This window comes from Tetrao urogallus (genome assembly GCF_951394365.1).
Source record: "Tetrao urogallus genome assembly, chromosome: 6".
Classification (NCBI taxonomy): domain Eukaryota; kingdom Metazoa; phylum Chordata; class Aves; order Galliformes; family Phasianidae; genus Tetrao; species Tetrao urogallus.
The window spans coordinates 2,045,074-2,063,178 of record NC_136819.1 but is presented as its reverse complement, the minus strand read 5'-3'; the positions used below and the strand labels follow the sequence as shown (position 1 = coordinate 2,063,178).

Below are 18,105 nucleotides of genomic sequence, written 5' to 3'. Positions count from 1 at the left end.
CTGTTTCTGGCTGGATTGCAGCAACACCGCAGCGGGGCAGGTCCCTCATGCATGGCGAACTTGACCCAGGAACAGCTGATGGGACGCGCAAGCCCAGCGGTCATGGCCCACTTGCCGTGTCTATCTCCACCACCGCAGCCTGTTCCTCAACACCAGCTCCCAGAGCATGAGCTGCCCGTGGCTGGACGACTGCTCTCGGCGATGGGGGTGGGCAGGGAGCCCCTATCCCGTGCATCGCGTTCTCCTGAAGGAGGCAGGGCCTTGCGGTTATTTGGGCAGCAGAGAGGAGAGCTTTCTGGCTCGCTGGCTTGCTGTTGTGCCCCGCGGAAGCGGGTCGGCGGGGAAGGCCACGGCTGGCCGCACATCGGGGAGCAGGAGGGACACGGCGAGCCTGGAGAGCGGTGTGCCGGGGGCACAGGGCTGCCGTGCCTGCTCTGTGGTTGGGGATTTTCCCCAGGCTGGGGGCTTGCCAGTATGGTGTAGAAGGGAGCTGCGTGCGGCTGCAGCTGCCTTGTCCAGCAGCACGAGGAACAAACTGAAAGCTCTAGCATGCTCTGAGCGGTATCTAAAGCCCATTTGCATCCCTCTTCTTCTTCTTCCAGAGCTATGTAGCTTGCTAAGCCTGATACCCACCGCCGTGTGTTGCTCAGCCTAACACAGCTATTTCCAAGGATCTCTGACTTTTACCACTTAAATCAGTGGAAGCTTCGCTATTGATTTCAGTAAGAACGAGGCATTTCTGTGCATTGGGTTAAAATGTATTTCATAATAACACCTTATACTTTATTTATAAGCCCCTCCTAAGGCATTTCACAAATTATAGTCACACAAGAATTGATGTGTGAGCGCTGTCTTAATAACACCGTATTTTGTATTTCAAATATTGTGTTCCAGATACAATATTTACATCACAAGTGAAAAGGCTGCTAACCTACCCGTTATTGTTCTGAGCAGACAGATGATGAGCCACAGTGCTCACAGCCACGCGTGCGGTGGAGCCCGTGGCGGCACTGACTTGCACTGCGCTGATCCGGGTTTGGTTCTGGAAGGTAAGCAGCAGTCAGACTGTAATGCCTGGCAATCAGCAGAAAGGGGACTGCACCCCTTTTTTCCTCTTTGTCTGGGTCTCTGTTTATAAAAATATATAAGTGCTGGTTTACTTCGGGCAGTGTAATGTGGGGTTGATCTTTTGGGAAGATGCTGCCATTGCAGAAACGAGCCTGGGACTGGTAACACGCAGAACCCTGCCCCAGAGTTTTCAGCCATCAGTCCTACTTCATGCTCTTTTTGTGTCTCTAGATTTTTTTTTTTTTTTTGCTGATTTCTTAGGTATTGCTCTCAAAGTGGGGTAGCATCTTTTTAAACAGCTTTTCTTTGACAAGACACCTGCTAAATGAGCACCCGTAGCCACGTTCCTCATCGGAGGTGCGATCAGCGCTGACAAATACCCCAGTACAACCCTCCCTCCCAGAAGGGAGAGGTGTAGGAATGGAGGACGAGGAGCAGAGTCCATGATGGCCGCTCGGCCTTGTCTCCCCGTATGCTGCAAATCTTGCTTTCTCTGGATCTTCATCAGGAACCCGCAGTGTCTGTGCTGCGCTGTGCTCTGCTTGCAGATAGAAACCAAGCAGATAGAAGCCATGTCTCCTCGCCCCGCATGCAGCCCAATCCCCTCGTCCAGGCCCCAACCACTCCGCAGGCTCCCCATGGCTGGAGGAGCGGGCAGCCGCACGCAGGCCTCCAGCAGAGGCTGCCTTGCCTCCAGGCACCTGACAGCCCTCACGTACGCCCCAGCAGCCGTGCTGTGAGGGCTGCGGGCTGCACTTCCCCTCCCCGGGGACGACGAGCTCTTCCAGCTGCACCCGCGGAGGTGGGAGATGCGCAGATAACGTCCGCCGTGTCAGCCCCGTGCCGATGGATTCTGAGACACTTCTGAGCAGTTATTCCACAGAAAGTGCACATGGGGCACCAGGATTACGATTTACACGGAACTCTTTTATCCCTAATGTTTCTCTGCAAATTTGGCTCCATATCCAGATTCATATCCTGTAGTCAGCAGCTCTGTGATTCGCATTCTGCAGGGGAGGGCTTATTTATTTTTAAAACTCTCTCTGCCAGATTGGATTAAATAAAAGATCAGTCATTTAAGTTTTATAATTTTTTTTTTTTTTTTGCTTTTAAAGAAGCAAGTTGTCCCCTTGGATTTCTCTGAATTGAAGTCAATACCATCCCTTTGCAGATGAGGCATTCAGATCCCAGCATCTCTCCTTAAAGCAGGCTTCTCCTGGACCCCATGGCTTTCTGGTCCATGATTCAGCTGCTCCATGCTGGTGTTCACCAACAAGGGTTTGGGCAAAGGCAGATCGAAAACTCCACATGGCCAGGCCTACATATATTTCCTGGCTGTGTTTACCTGCCGTGCTCTCCACCGTGCTCTAATTGTGTCTATCAACCACACTACTTGTTCTTTACCCCCTTTCCCAGTGTTTGACCATGCTGAAGTCTTCTCTGATACCTTGATGGTGCCATGTTTCAGGCTCTGTGCTGGTGACCCTTTGTGAGCAGTCCGGAGGGTGTTGGGGAAGCCTCTGTGTCTTCTGTTCAACAGGCCCAGCCCAATAAAATTCACATCAGAGCTTTGCTGTGCTCTGCTCCAATCTGAGTCCAAAGGAAAAAAAAATGCTAAAACTGCACTGAAGTTTGCCTGCTTAAAGACTTCTGAAGAGAATACCTGATGCCTTCCTTTGGTGCTGACAGAATTCTGAGTGCACAAAATCAAACTCTGCCACATCATTTTGTGAAGATTTTTTTTAAAATTCTTGTCACATTTGGGATTTAACATTCAATGCTGTGAGACATGACTCTTTTTTTTTTTTTTTTTTTTTAATATAATTTAAATATTATAGGAATACACAGACACATATTCTCCAGATCTGATACTGCTTTAACAAAGATCCTCTGGACCTAATCTTACCAGCTTGCTCCTCATCTAAAGCTGCACTGATTTCCTGGAGACCTGAAGTTCCACAGTGCCGGAATGCCCAATGCAAAAACGTGTAAAAAGCACAAAAGATGTCTTTGTTTTGATAGGAACAGGAGGTCTGCAAATGAGCTTGATGTGCCTAAAAACTTTCAAAATTGTTTAAAAGCAGAGTTTAAATAAGCGGACAAGTTCTCAGCAGATGCTCAGGACGTTTGGTGCACAGCGCTTCTGAAATTCTGCCTGTCCACCCAGATGTGGGAATACAGACAGAAGCATCCACTACACAAGGAACCGTGTTTGGAAAAAATGGAGCTCAACATTTGCTTATATTAGACTAGAAACTGAAATTAATTACTATGGAATTTTAAAATTTTCTTCCCATTCAAGTTGCCTTTTTTTTTTTTTACATGACGAGGATTCACTTTCATTCCCTTACTCTACACAAGTCCACTTATTATTGATTAAGCACCATCATGTGCTCAGTGTGATTAAAAAAGAAATGCAGGCCTGGCTCTCAGGTAGCTCACGAAAGAAAACAAAAAACCTCAAGAAATGTCATGGGGACAGAACTTGTTTCCACATCTTAGAGACATAGAAGCCTTTTCCCCCATTCTTTATGTGCCCTGTGCAATGATTCTTCTTCATCACAGGCAAAGGAAGAGCATTTTACTAGATTTCCAACATTTGATCCTGGAGAAATATATATATTGTGCGTGTAATATTTGTAAGACAGATAAATGTCTGAAGGGATGCATTGCAACCTTGTGGCTTCAGGAAGGCTTGATTACAGCTCACTCTTCAGTACTGGCATAGTACAGGATTCTTGTAAGTAGACGTGCACTTCTCCAGAAGCATTTGGAACAGCATCACTACTTTATATTAAATTTAAAGCTGAAACTGGTGCTGTACCACAATACGTCTCAAGTTTGAAGTAGCTGAATGCCCATTTACAGATGCCTGTATCCACTATTACAGATAATTGAATTCAGCTGCATCCTTGAAATTGCTTTTGTAATTTCTTTACAAGTGTAGTAAAAGACTTAATCTATCATAACATTCTTCTCATGTTCCAAATACTTATGCCTTGAAAACCTCAGCGGAACAGAAATTACATAACGAATTTTTATCAGACATATTAGAAGACACAATGCTTTAACTTTCATGATTGCTCCTTACTGCGTGTCACAATTGCGTTCAGCTCGGGCAATAACTGCAGTGGGAATGTTGTCACTGCAGCAGAATCCTTCTTTCCCTCTTGAGTTTGATGGTATCGGTTTGTAACTTGTCAAAATAAGGGAAGTTGTGCCTGAAAATTCCAACAAACAGAAAAGCCTTGTACCATCACCCCTATGGAGAGAACCCTTGGAACACTGCAGGGCCACTGCCATCTGCACAGGGCCGCCACTGCCCTGCAGCACAGGGCTGCAACGATGCGGGATGCAGCTGGTAGCACACCATGACAGCCTGCCAACAGAGCCCGCCGTAGCCTGTCTGCCATTACCCGAGCTGCACTTCTTAGCTCTGTTTTGTCTTCAAGCCAAGAGAAGAAAGAGCCGGAGGATTCTTTGGTGTACAGGAGCTTGACATTCAAAGGGTGGCTATGGGAGATCTGACGAAATCGCCACCTCTGCCTCCTGAGCCCAAAGTGAGCTGGGGCTCTTTTGGTGCAGAACGGCACCTGCGCCCGCGTGGCATCGCTGCATCCTCCATTTAGAGATGAGCCGAGTCACTGTCACATGTTGTTGTAACTGATACGGTGTTTTGGAAGGAAAGAAGGAGAATTTTGCTACATCTTTTTGCCTTAGGTAAACACCACGGTACATCTGTATGCCGTGACACTTATTTCACAAAGCATGTCTAGTGGATCAGAAAAAAGATTAATCCAGATTTGCAGGAGGAGTTCCTTTTATTACTAAAATAATTGTTAGTGTGTGAAGCTATGGAAGCTTCTGAAATTCATGTCTTACAAATGCATGGGAATTGCAGGCGGACGCGTGATGCACACACTGCTCGCTAGCAATTCTCGGCTAATACGCTAACTAGAAATGGTCTGTGACTTCCATGATATTTTCTCTCCTCCGTGTTAGGTCAGTGACCTATTTCAGTTTGTTGGCAGCAATTCCCGTGTCTCGTGACTTTGTATTTCACAAAGGAACACTGTGTTTTGTGTTATTTACATTAAAAAGGCGAAATATGTAAAACTTCGCCTTTGTTAAAAATCACTTTACCCCAAGTATTTGAATCACTTCACGCTTTCAAAAGGCACAATTAAGTATCTAATGAGAACTTCCATTCAAGGTAACACATAATATAAAGAGAAAAAAAAAAATGTTTGAGACATCAGCGATAATATTTTAAATATATTGGCATAGGAAAGCAGATGTCTTCTTGCTTTATTAAACTGACAGTTCAGTTCTGAAACTTTATTTTGAAAAGATTTAAAAAAAAAAAAAGTGTGTCTTTAGAAATAAAAAATATAACAGGCATATCTAAAAAACATAGAAGAGAAAACCTGATTGTTACTACTAATGAAATAGCTGATGACAAAATAGTAGTCTTTTTGATTTTGATCACAAAAAATAAACTGGTAGTGACAGGATATGATGGATAGATTTGACATCCTGGCAAATCACTGTCATTGATTCAATTATTCTAATTCAGAATAAAAGCTGTATACAGTATGTGTTTATGCTACAGTGGAGTTTTTTAAGTGATTGACATTCATCATATTAGTTAGACAGTTTTAAAAGCTGTGTCTTTGTTTTACACGGCGTTGTCAAAGAAAAAAAATGAAGTAGAACCTGGACTGCATAAGAAAAAAGCAAGCCACTTAACCAACTCTTGGTTCCCAACCCATCAAAATAAGTTAGCATTGCTGCATCACATTAACACGTTCTCTGAAAAGTCAATTTCACTCCAGCCATGTAATATACTATTAGAAAGACGAAAATCTGCAACTGTAATGCAATCTTACAGTTGGGTGGCTTGCAAGTTCGGCAGAGAAGAATATATTACCTTTCAAAATGGAAGGAAGCCTCAGAAGAAACAATGCAAACCACTTTAATTTACAGGTCAGCATTGCTCCACCGTTCTTTTGTTTGATGGTACGTACACGGAGATGCATACAGAGTAGCTGCAAGTTCACAAGCAGAACATATACGATGGTAAAGGAGCCCAAATTACTTTTGTGCTCTGCCCTGCTTTAGACCAGCATGTTGTGATACTCCTCCCCAAGCTCAAATGCACTCTTCTGGTATTCCAGCATTAATGTAGCTGTCGGCTTGAATTTCAATCTTGAATTATGTCTGTTGACATAATTTCATAGTGCTGACTTCAATTGTTCAGGATTACTGTTTTGAACTACATAAGGAAATCAATTCTTTTTTCTATGTTTAGTAAATTCCATTCAAGTGCATTTTAATACATGTATTAACCCAAAAGGCAAACTAATTATCTATAATATATTCCTATTAAAAAAAACCAACAATTCTCAATTACTGGCAGATCAGAATAAAACCTAAATTAATTGTTACACATTACATAAAAGACCCAAAGTTTTTCCTGAAATTTCCTCATAGTATTTCAGCTACAAAAAAGAATGGTTTTAAAAACAATAAGTGTGCAGTTAGATCTTGGAATAGCATGTGATAACAAATTGCTTACTTTCATTCATTTGTCTCGTTAAACAGTCCAACTTAACTTACTAGTCACACCGAATTTTAAAGGCATGGATGTACAAATTCCACCATGAAAAAAATCCTTTATTTTTATTATTAAAAAAACAGAAATGAAGGAGCAATATTCGTTTTCATATTTGAAGGAAAGGATAAAAACACTGTACATTTCCAGTAGGGCAGAACAATGGCAGGAACCAACATAACAGAAGCTTTAACCAAAAGCAAAATCCAATCAAGCCCCAAATTAGCACAAAGAAACCAGGACAAAAAAAAAAATAAGGCACCATATGATAATGTGTATTTTTAAAGACTGCTGGGTCAAATCATTAAGAAAAATATTTATATAAGTCATTAACACTCATAATTAGAGTGTCATACAAATCTGAGTGGAACTGCTAAGTAGAAATCACTAGAAGTCCAGGTGCTTCTTGCCGATGGCCATAGCACCACATCCTGAGCTCAGCAGTTTGGCGGATTCTGCCAGATCCTGTTTGCTTGAGCGGCTCACTGTGTCTGACAAGTCTGGAGGCAAGTGCAGGCGCTGTGGCAGGAGGTTTTCAGGAGGGAGAGCAGAAAGAGAGAGGGAAAACAGGGAGAAAAAAAAATGAGAGTAATTGCAGCGGAATTCATTTTCCATAGCATATTTCCAAATGCACTTTTTCCTGATTGTTTGATGCTCACGCGCACAAAAATGTATCCTATCTTCCTATCCATGTATGCTTCTAGGCTGACCTGGAAATAGCTTTGTACGTTTTCATTGTGTGCTTCAACACAGTTCAGGGTTCTGTAAATCAGAATACATTTTTCTTCAGGAAAATTTTCTAAACATAATCCAAACTTGCTGGAGGTATTTAACCACATCTCCACAATTTTCTCTGAAAAACAAACACTGCAGCATATGCTTCCATTTCTGTGTCATGACAGTATACACGTAGCTTTACTTCACGCACTTATGCATGCTTTGTGGCAGAGTTTGAAAATAAATGATAAAATAAACGGTGCACTGGACAGAAGATACAGAGGGATCACCCTGACTGCAACACCACCCCGCTTCATCCTCATGTCCTGCTGACAGCGCTCAGTGAAAACTACCAGTGACATTAGCTGCATTTCCACAAGGCAATCATACATGCTAAACAAGCTCTGCTGTCCCTTCTGAGCTGCAGGAACATGGCATCCATTTTGCTGGTGAGGACACCAAGGCACAGGTTCCAATTGCCCACAAGCACAGAGCTCTTGCACGATAACCCTTATGGATCAGCTGTGACAAAAATACTCCCACTCTCTCCCTGAGGATTCCTTTACACTGGTGATAAATAGCAGTACGAGTTAGCTATGGTAACACAAGGTGAAAATTAATGTAATATGGAGGCTTTGGTTTGTGAATTACTGGCTGGCTTTTGGACAGTGTGGTGCTGAATGCCAGCAGCTGAGGCTGCTGAGCATCCTTCCACACCGTGCAATTATTTATGGCACTGATATCATGGAAGAAGCGAGTTCCTTGAAAGATTTAGCAGGCAGAGCCTGAACTGCGCAGCTTTCTGAAGGGAGCAGGGCAACAGTAATAACTCCAGTGCTCTACTAGGCGGTGCAGACCGTGCTTATGCCAACTTCTGCTGTATTTTTGCTTTTGTCAGAACACAAACATACACAGCTGCCCTTAATTTGATACTTTTGCTACTTTTCTCATAGGAAAAAAGGGATCTTGACATATCTACAGGTAAGCCTCAATATCAGGGCTCTTGCCCATCACCCTGTTAACTCAGGATGGCAGGCCACCGTGTACCTGCAGGTCCCTGCAGGACTCAGATGGGAAAAGTCAAAACGAAGACTGCTCAGATTGGGTGGTGAGACTGAATTAAGCTTTTACAGTTGAATGTGCTATGATACAGCGTTTAGTTACATACACATATACCCTTTTCCTCCCATCTAATTCAGTGAGGAGGATGCACACTGCTCACTTAGGGACCAGCTATTCAGAATTTTGTTTCCTTGTCACTGTTTGCTCTGAGCTTTTTCTGACATAGTTATTGTATGCTATTCAGGACTCGTTCTGAAGACAGAATGGCATTTCGCATGTTAGTATATAGTACTAGAACGCTTCACAAATACCAGCGATGGTATTTTCCTGATATTCCTGTGAGATAAGGCAGCAAAGATACCTTCATGTCATAGATAGGGAATCGAGGCACACAAAACATGGCAAAAGGTATCCGCTCATTTCAGGAACGTACCCCGAGCCATTCAGGACTTGACTGCCCATCGTGCTTCCCATGATCAACCACAGCTTCCAGCTGCACTGCAAGCACCTGGCAGTTCTTCAGGAGCTTCAAGCCAGGGATTCAGACACCAAGTAGGAGCACAGAAATACAAACCCTGTGCTGAAATGACCTGGTCACCCAGCAGCTCGGTGGGACGAGATGAGACACTTTCCAAGACATCCTCCTACTGTCTTCGTTATGGCACCATTCTTTCCACAGGTCTTGCCCTCTCTACAGGTCAACTGTCAGGTACTACAGTGAACGGCACATCTCCAGCAGCGTGCCTCGCTGCATATGCCACCTTCACCCTCCGATCAGGTGCATTCTGAGCAATATACAGCAGCAGGTTCCTCTGAAAGCAGCTGACTACTATCCTGACACTAAGATCTGAAACCCAGCACACAAATGCTACATCTGAACAAAGCCCCAGTAGGCATCTCAGGATGCAACTCCTTATGTTTTCTGCGTGCAGCTTCAAAACATATTAACCCTGAAAAATATTTTAACACCATAAAAAAGAAAATTGCAAGCTTCTGAACACAGACAAACTGGAAATGCATCACGTGGCATTACAGAGGCATCCGAGGGATGAGCAACAGCCCTGTAGTTTTGGCAGCAGTGCAGGACCTGTGCTCACACAGTAAGTGAGAGCTTGAATAGGCTGTGATCCTTTCTGAGCACCAGCATTACAGAGTGGGCAGACACTGTCACAGATATTTGCTGACCACAGAGAAACAGCCGCATTTAAAGTTCCAGTTTTGGACAAAGTGTTTCCTGGTGGACAAACTTCTCTGTTGTTTCAGAGGCTCCCTTTCAGTCTCTCTCATTGCTGTGACTGGCTTTGCTCACTGAGGCCTCCGACCCTGCAGCTGGTTTTCATAAGAAAGCATCCCTCCTCCAGCTACCTGCACCCCAGCCACTTTCAGCTTTCTGCTCCCAACCCCTCCACTCACATTTTGCAGAATCACAGAATCATTAAGCTTGGAAATGACCACTGTCAACCCAGCCGTTTCTCCCAGTCCTGCCTTTTTCTCACTCCTTTCTGCCCATATTCCACTCCCTGCTCAGATTCCTGAAGCTGTGGTCCCAGGCCACCCACCCTTGCCTCAGCCCCTCCACCTTGTCCTCCTCTGGGGCTGTATCTGCAGTCCTGAGCACGCAGCACATGGTGTCTGTGTTTGAGCTGTAGCTGTGACTGGCACACAGTACGATCCACTGGCACTTCCCACTGCTCCCAGGTCAGGTCAGGAGGGCTTTGCAGTAATAGGCACAATTACACAGAACACAGCTAAGCACACAGCTTCAGGGCATGCCTTACGAAAGGAAAACAGCTCAGACAAAACTTATTGCATACTTTGCCTTACTTTGCTTCTGCTCCTCCCTCTCGGCCTGAAGAAAACTTCTAATGACTTCATTTGTTCTCAATGTGGAAAAAAAAGTAGAAGAGGAAGATAATAAGATGTAAAGTGTCAGGCCAGAGGGGACACTGGGCAATCCTTTAGTCCTAGTGAAATCTCTTACTGAACCTCTGTAGTAGAAACAGTAATTGGTTCACCAAAGTACTTTTCATTTTTGTGGAAATATATGTCTGTGTGAGGTACAGATTACTTTTATACTGGATAAAATACTCATAAATAACTGAAGTCCAAGACATTAAAGGAACAGCAATAGTTCATTAATTGAGAACAACTAAGAGAAAAAATTCTTGGAAATTCTTTAAGTATAAAAATATTTAGTAATAATACAGTAACCAAATATATATATAGGCAAAGACTAAACACCAAGTAATTCTTCTTTATATCTCTCCAAAACCATCACTGTATTATAAGTGTAATTCTATAGCAGACAAATCAATGGTAACATGAGTGATGCAATATCACCGAGTCCGATCAGAAGAAGAGGTGGGAGATTGATCTTGAGATATACTAAAGCAACCAACCTTGTGATTCTGCTAACACTGACATGAAAATTTTAACTGAGCCCAAATTTCTGAAATTGCAACTTTAAACGAATAAATCTTCATAATTCTATTTGGATGTCTGACCAAAAAATTGCTTATTAGTCTACTATGGCTACAGTCCTGCCTTGGGGCAGGGAGATGGGTGAATGACCTCTCTAGATCCCTTCCAGTTCCATTTGCTGCAACTCTGTGAAGACTGAAGTCACCAAAGCCTAAGGGATTTGGTTCAGGGGGAAGAGGAGGGTGGGGAGAAGAATTTTAGGAATGCTGGGAAAATGAAAGATGCAGGCTTCTAGTCGGGGAGCTTAATATCCTACTCACTTCTCTTTGACAAGCATGCACAGAGGTACAGCAGTTCATCTGTTATTGCTTCCTTTTCTGCTTATGATGCCCATAATGCACCCCATGCATTATGCTTTCTTTTTATATCTTTTTTTTTACTGCCTCATTTATATTGGTTAGTATGTACTTTGACTACCATGGTACCTAGGAAAAGACTTGGCATTTTTGTAGGTGACATGAAAAAGATGGGGTTCAAGGAGAAAGCTGCAGGAGGCTGTAATGCAGCTTTATAAAGCCTCCTCTTGGAAGAACCTGGTTTCTTAACTTGAAAATAATCAAACTGTCAAGTGATTGTCACCGTCCCCCACCTGGAAACAGATTCCTGGATAAAGAATAAGACACCATGGGCAGGCTGGGGAGAAGGACATTCCATCTGGAAATGCAAACCAGGAATGCATACTTTAAGGAACGAGGGAGCCCGTGGAGGATGCACAGCCCCGTGCTGCTCTGCTACCCATGCTGAGCATGTTACCTGCACTAGCCTCACTAGACTTTGTGTTTCCTGCCTTCCTCACGGGTCACTGCCCAGCATGGGAACCAGCTGTTCTTTTTGGCGAAAACAAATTGCTGTCTTGAGGTTAAATACAGAAGATGTGCAGGTATGAAATTAAATCTCTTCTAGAAAGAAGAGTTTGCTCAAATGCTTGACGTGGAGGTGGCCTTATGTTTTGGCTTCTTTTCTTGCCAACTTCCAAGTCCAGAGCCACCAGAGATGTGTACCACGGTGAAATGATTTACATTTTGATATGACATGCAGTCTAATGGAGTGACATAGCACTAGTGTTGGCATTCACTCAATAACAACATTACAGTATCACTATGAAAAGACGCAAAACTCTTACTAAGGTCACAAATTCTAAGAACACTTCTGAGTTGATGTAAGTTCATTTCTCAGTGGCACAGCAGAAAGCCCTTCACTACTGAGGAAGCTGCAAACTCTCACTGCAAGTCGTCCCAGCCCAGCCGAGGCCTGGGTCAGGCAGAAATCACAGTGTAGTGCTGGACTTGAGCTACTGCTCACATCTCACAGTCCATGTGCACTTTTAACCTGTGGCAAGGATGGTGCCAAACTATCATCCCACAAATGCAGTGAGGCCTTAGGCAAACTGCGTTAAAACCAGTTTATTAAGAATCTCACATTACATTTCTTCTCAGTACTTCCATGAAATGAAGAGACAAACCAGCAGGTAGCTGTATTTCTGTATTGTGGACAAGAACTCATCTTGCTTACATATATTCACATATGTTTCATTGCCATTTAAAAATCACCATTAGGTAAATATTTTCTAAATTGATTATAAAGATAAAATACTTTAAAAGAGCATCCTAAAATTTTCTGCTTTACAGGTAACTGTGATTGACTTATAACTAATCAGGACAATACCTACCCATGTTAAAATAAGCACACCTATCATATGCATTTCCTATTTCTTTTTTTTAAGTTAAAGCACAATCGGAACTGTCAAAATTAATTATTGTTAACATCAGGTGATGAGAGAAGGCTTTCAGTAAGAAATATACTTGTACCTACATATCCCCATCTGCTTGCTAAGGGACACATTGCTACCATGAAAATAATTTTTATACATAGCTAACAGCTCTTAATATATCCCAACACAATTATAAAAGCCTTACGTCCCATCACTTACAGAACATAAGATAAAACAAGAGTAATTCTGACTTCCAGCTTATTTTCAAGGCAGTGATGTTCTGCCTTGATGTTCTGTAGGTTTCCAATACTACAAAAAGTATTTAAATAGACCTAAAACAAAGAACAATAAAACCTCTTCCTCTTGTGATGATTTTGTAAAAGACATTTCACATTACAGAAAGCTGAGTCTCCTTCAGTATGTGCCTTTTCAGGGCAGCCTTCCAGCATACCTCCCATACAGACATACAAGCTGTGCTGACTTGCTGGGATGTGCTGCACGGCACTGCTTCTGTTCTCCAACTAGAAGACTACGTGTCCCATGTCTGCAGTTAAAACTCGATTTCTTTAAGGTGAAAATATCTCAGAGATCATTTGTACCAGAAAAATACTGCGCTGTATGTGTTTGTGTAAAGTGAATCCCTAGAGGGTTCTAGATGCTGAGGAACTTCTGTTAATGCATGAGCATGCACTGCTGGGTTTTTACACGTGCAGCATTTGTCAATACTTTACCAAAAACACCAGTGACCAACAGCTGTTTGAACAGACTCTGTCATTCCAAGGAAAGACTCCAAGATGCGCTGAAGATGATTTGCTACATGGGAAGGAATTGAAGGGAAAGAGAAAAATATCACAAGATTTCCATTCTCTGATGCTTGAGAATTCCAAGCCTTAGTTTGGCAATGGAGCACTTAAATCATGCTTACAAGAGACAGCCACACTTTATATCACAGTTGTAATCTTTGCATGGTGAAGAAGCTCCCCATGCCATAAAGGGGCCTGGAATACTCACTGATGGCTGTAGGCAGTCCAGATACTACAGATGTTTGGCCAATTATCCCATCCCAAACTCAGGGAAATACAATCAGAATTACATATTTAGCACACAATCATAATACTTATTTACCACGCTCTTTTCAAGCACATATTGTAAGACTGCCTTTGTCCTGAAGAACTTACAGTCTGAATATACAAAGTAGATAGAAAGGAAGAATTAAAAGCTGAAATGTACAGGCAGAATGAAAAACATCACGATATATAAATATTGTATTAATGCCAAAGCTTTTTTCTTCTTCTAAGTGGAAAAAAGAGACCACACGTATTCTATCTGAAAAAATATCCTGCATAGAAAGCCAAGTGTAAGAGAACAGGCATAGGGGAAGAAAAGAAGTGACAAAAGGAGTGAAAAAAGGGAAAGCTAGCAGGTGTTATTTAGACCAGTTATAGTTATGATTGGAGTTGTAAAAGCTGAAGAGAAATACTGTTCTAAATTCAAAGAGTAGTTCATGGGTCTGATGGCACATATGTAAAGCAAGGAGACTAACACAGATCCTTAGATCTGTTCTTTTTGCTCAACCTCTTCTCCTGAGCTTATGTGGGAGGACTGTGGGACTGTAATGCAAGGCTGAATAATTCTTGGGCTCTCAGGATAGTCCGGATGGACGCTAACGTTCATGTCACATTCTCTTCCCTGATGGATTCATTCAACCTCGTTGCAGCTGTCTACAAGTCAGCTGTCTAACCTATATTATATATTTTGAGATGAATCATTCCTGCAAGTGCTTGCCCATCTCTGTTGCTTGTGCAGGAAAGCCGGATGTTCTTTCCTGCAATTCTTAGCTTGAAGAGTAAGAAGCTACGGAGAGGAATTCAGTCCTGCAACTACATGAAACTTCTCACCGAGACTGTGACTCCACTCCTCTTTCTTTGAATGACATTGCAACATGCCATGAAGTATGGATTTCCTATCACACCACAGATGGCTCACTGGAAATGTTCCAGAGCTGCTGGCGAAGCCTGCGCTGCTCTACGAGAACTTGGGTCTCTCTGCTGAAATGCTTGAGAAGTGTTCAAGCTTCCCAATCAAGACTCCGTGTATGCAAACAAAAGCTGTGTGAGTGAAGAGAGGGGAGAAATAGCATTCAGAAATGGAAGCATCTGTTCTGTGGAAGCCCAACATATTGCAATGTCATTGTCAACCTCTAAAATTCCAGCCTAGCTGGAAAAGTAATCAAATATTAGAGTCCTCATCCAAAGCTATCTGCTAAAGTTTACTGCTGTCTACCAATCTTCTGTCTCTGTTCAAAATTTTTGCCATATTTCAGAAAACTCATTAATACATCAATTTAGAGATTATCCTTTCATCTGAGGGTGTGGAACAATACAAATAAACCGATAACAAGTGTTTTGCCTCTTAGAAAGATTGCCCAGATTTCAACGCTCTGCAAAGGGGTTGGTTGTGCTCTGAGATATAACTTGCCCCAGCAAGTCTACGTCACAAATGAATCTCAATGCCCAAGTTACCAACTAAAAAAGGAATGACAACAGAACCGCAAATGGACTCTGAATTGAAATTTCTGGACAACATACATTGTCTAGAAGCCTCTATCTGATTTTGAGTATTTTGAGTTTTACGTTACACTACACAATGTAAAACACACATGCTACGAAAGGCTCTGTTTCAAAGAGACCAGTGCCACAGGTTTGGCAAGTTCCTGCTTAGGAAGAAGTGCGTGGAGGGGGCGGTAAACGAGAATGCAAGCTGGGGGTCATTGCTGCTTTACACTGCGAGTGGCCTGGCACTCGGCAGTCAATCTACTTTTTTAGGTCAGCTGGAATTAGAAAATTTCCATTGCTAGGCAGCACAGCACATCTGCAAAGCATTTCTGGGCTCTCCGAAGTGAGGCACGCGCTGCCCAGAGGAAGATTCATCGCAGGCGGCCGGCCAGAGCCCGCGCCCTCCTGAGCGGGCAGCGCTTTGGGAACAGGGGATCTCCCTACCTCTGTGCACAAACACATGACACGACCAGAACACAGCAATTAGCACATTTGTAAAGCTTCAGGGATAGGAACAATTTAAGAGCTTTTTGAAGCAGACTAATTTTCTAGAGCTTTTAATCTTTTTTTTTATTTTGCTTTTCATGTGTAGACAAGTTCTTTGCTACAGGTATTTTCTCAGTCAGCCTGGCAGGAGTAGCACGTGAAGAAAAACAGGGATTATTTAATCACTTTAAAACAGTGCTAGAGATGAAAAAGTGCGGTGTAAGTGCAAACTTATCAGTAATCCTTGCTTTAAAAGCACACGTTACTTACACAGATGATTGTCTTGCTGTTCCACAAAATCCTCCACACTTAGGAGCCCGGGCTGCCCGGCAGATGACCGGTTTGTTTATGTTTGCAGCTTTTCACAAACTGGAAACTTCAGCTGTGCGACAGTAAATTCAGCTGTCAGATGCTCCACAGCAAAGCAAAAACCAGGCCAATAGAAAGGAAAGCAAATCTGCTATCATTGTCTGCTCACACTAAAAAAACCTGCAGTGATACTGGAAGGGTGCTCAGTCCCTGTAACCCCCAGGTGAGGTGGAAGAAACTGTAGCATTCGTATTTTGATATCTCCTACTTTCAATACTAATTTGTCACGAGTTACCAGGGCTTCAGTTTAAAACCCAAGTTAACGAAGCCCTTTCGTAATGCTTCTACCAAATAACCTTAGACTTCAAAAGCTGCTGAAGTGTAATTTAATATCCACAGTGTTGAAGCAATCTGCTTTGATATGAAAACATCCTGTGGCATATTTTCACCCAGTGACTGATACTGCTTATAGAAAACCCATGAAAACGGCACCGGTGATCCAGTGGTCACATTGACTACCCTGTGGCAGACCGACCCACAAGGGAAAGTTTGAGCCCAGAGTGAGAAGTGGCTGGTGAAGGTTAAAAGACAGGTCACACTAATTGCTTGTGAAATGACTCTACGCTGGACTGTAGGACCCAGTGTAATCTCAAACAAGTGTATTAAATGTGAATGATAGAAATTGGTATCCTGTTAAATGCCAGCCTTCTGTAAGTAAAAGAGATTAAAACAAACGTTACTATTTATCTGGATGTTGGGGGTAGGGCTGAACATCTGAGCAGCTTCCTATATGAAAGATGTGTTTTGTACAGATACTATATGTCAAATTATAGTTATTTGCTTTCAGATGTTCCTAGCGGTTACTCTGTTTTGCACTTTTCATGTGTCAGTATTTTTTTCATTTTACTTCTTTATTCCCTACTCCAAGTAAGACTCTTTAGAGCAATAAGATCTTTAAAATCCCTTTAGTGTTTAGAAATGTCAACAATGCAGTCGACTATACTTGATGAATAGGCCAGACAGAAAAACCTGCCTCAAGTTTTCATCTTGAGAGAAGTAAGGTGCTTTGAAGAGCACTTGATTTGAGATTTAGAAGCCTGCTGCTATTCAGCCAGGCACTCTCGAGAGCTGTTAAGTTCTGACCCATAGCAGGAAAATAGGTTGGAGGGAGGGGAGAGAAACTAGTAAGGAATAGGTTTTGTACTCCCTGCATAATTGTTTCCTCTACATACCATTTAAACACTCCTTCCTGTAAATAAATAAAAAAAACAACTAGGAGACCAGGCACCCTTATCAGACACTCTTATTTGAATATTTTGAGTGTAGCTCAAACTTGCCAGGGGGAAAAACCACAGCACTGGATAATCTAAAGGAAAAAAAATATATCTAAATGGTTCTTTCCATTTGAATAGACGGCACTGACATATTCAAGCTTCGTGTTTTTGACAAGAGACATAGAAAACAAAGAGGTTTTCACTTCAAAATACGCAGTGGAAGAAGATGAAATGGTTTGGTTTGCTGTAATTACAAAAAATATTTTTTTTCATCCTTTGCTATCGTTTCCACAGCCTACATCTAATCTCAGTACCAGACTACAATGAGCTCAGTCAACATCATAAAGCGATCAATTTAAAATATCTGCACACCAGTAATAACACCGATGATAAGATGAAAAGACAGCACGCCAAACTGCAAGTTAATCCTTTTATATGAATATCTGTTCTTAAATTAGTTTATTGTGCTCGTACACGTGCTCTCTCACTCACAGTACAGTACTTTAACTTCATAACTGGCTTCCTTGAGTAAGATCTTACTTTGTAAGCTAACAGCAACTGGCCACATTATCTGGACAAATGTCTCACCGGCCTCTTCTGCCCTACTTTCTAAATCTCTGAGTTTCATAGAGACGTAAAAGACAAAAAGTAGGTAATTTCCGTGCTGAACAAAAGGATTTTTGAAGTAGTATAAATTACTGGCCTTTCTAAGAAGGCTGTCTTTCCCAGCAAACCAGGTAATCCAATCCAGCTCAAGTAATTAATGGTATCCTCCGACAGCTAACAGTAACGGCAGTACACAATCCAGTGAACTCAGGAGAAACATTT

General features: G+C 42.4%; 1 protein-coding gene across 1 annotated transcript in view; it reads right to left on the bottom strand.

Moving 5' to 3' along the window:
* Positions 1 to 7,055: 7,055 nt before the first annotated feature.
* Positions 7,056 to 18,105, bottom strand: part of ELP4 (elongator acetyltransferase complex subunit 4) — a gene marked incomplete at both ends in the record, with an annotated part of 121,485 nt that continues 110,435 nt past the window's right edge. Inside the window, one exon of the mRNA XM_079536949.1 lies at positions 7,056 to 7,201. Within this exon, the coding sequence (XP_079393075.1) occupies positions 7,056 to 7,201 (146 nt within the window). The remainder of the gene's footprint in view (positions 7,202 to 18,105) is intronic.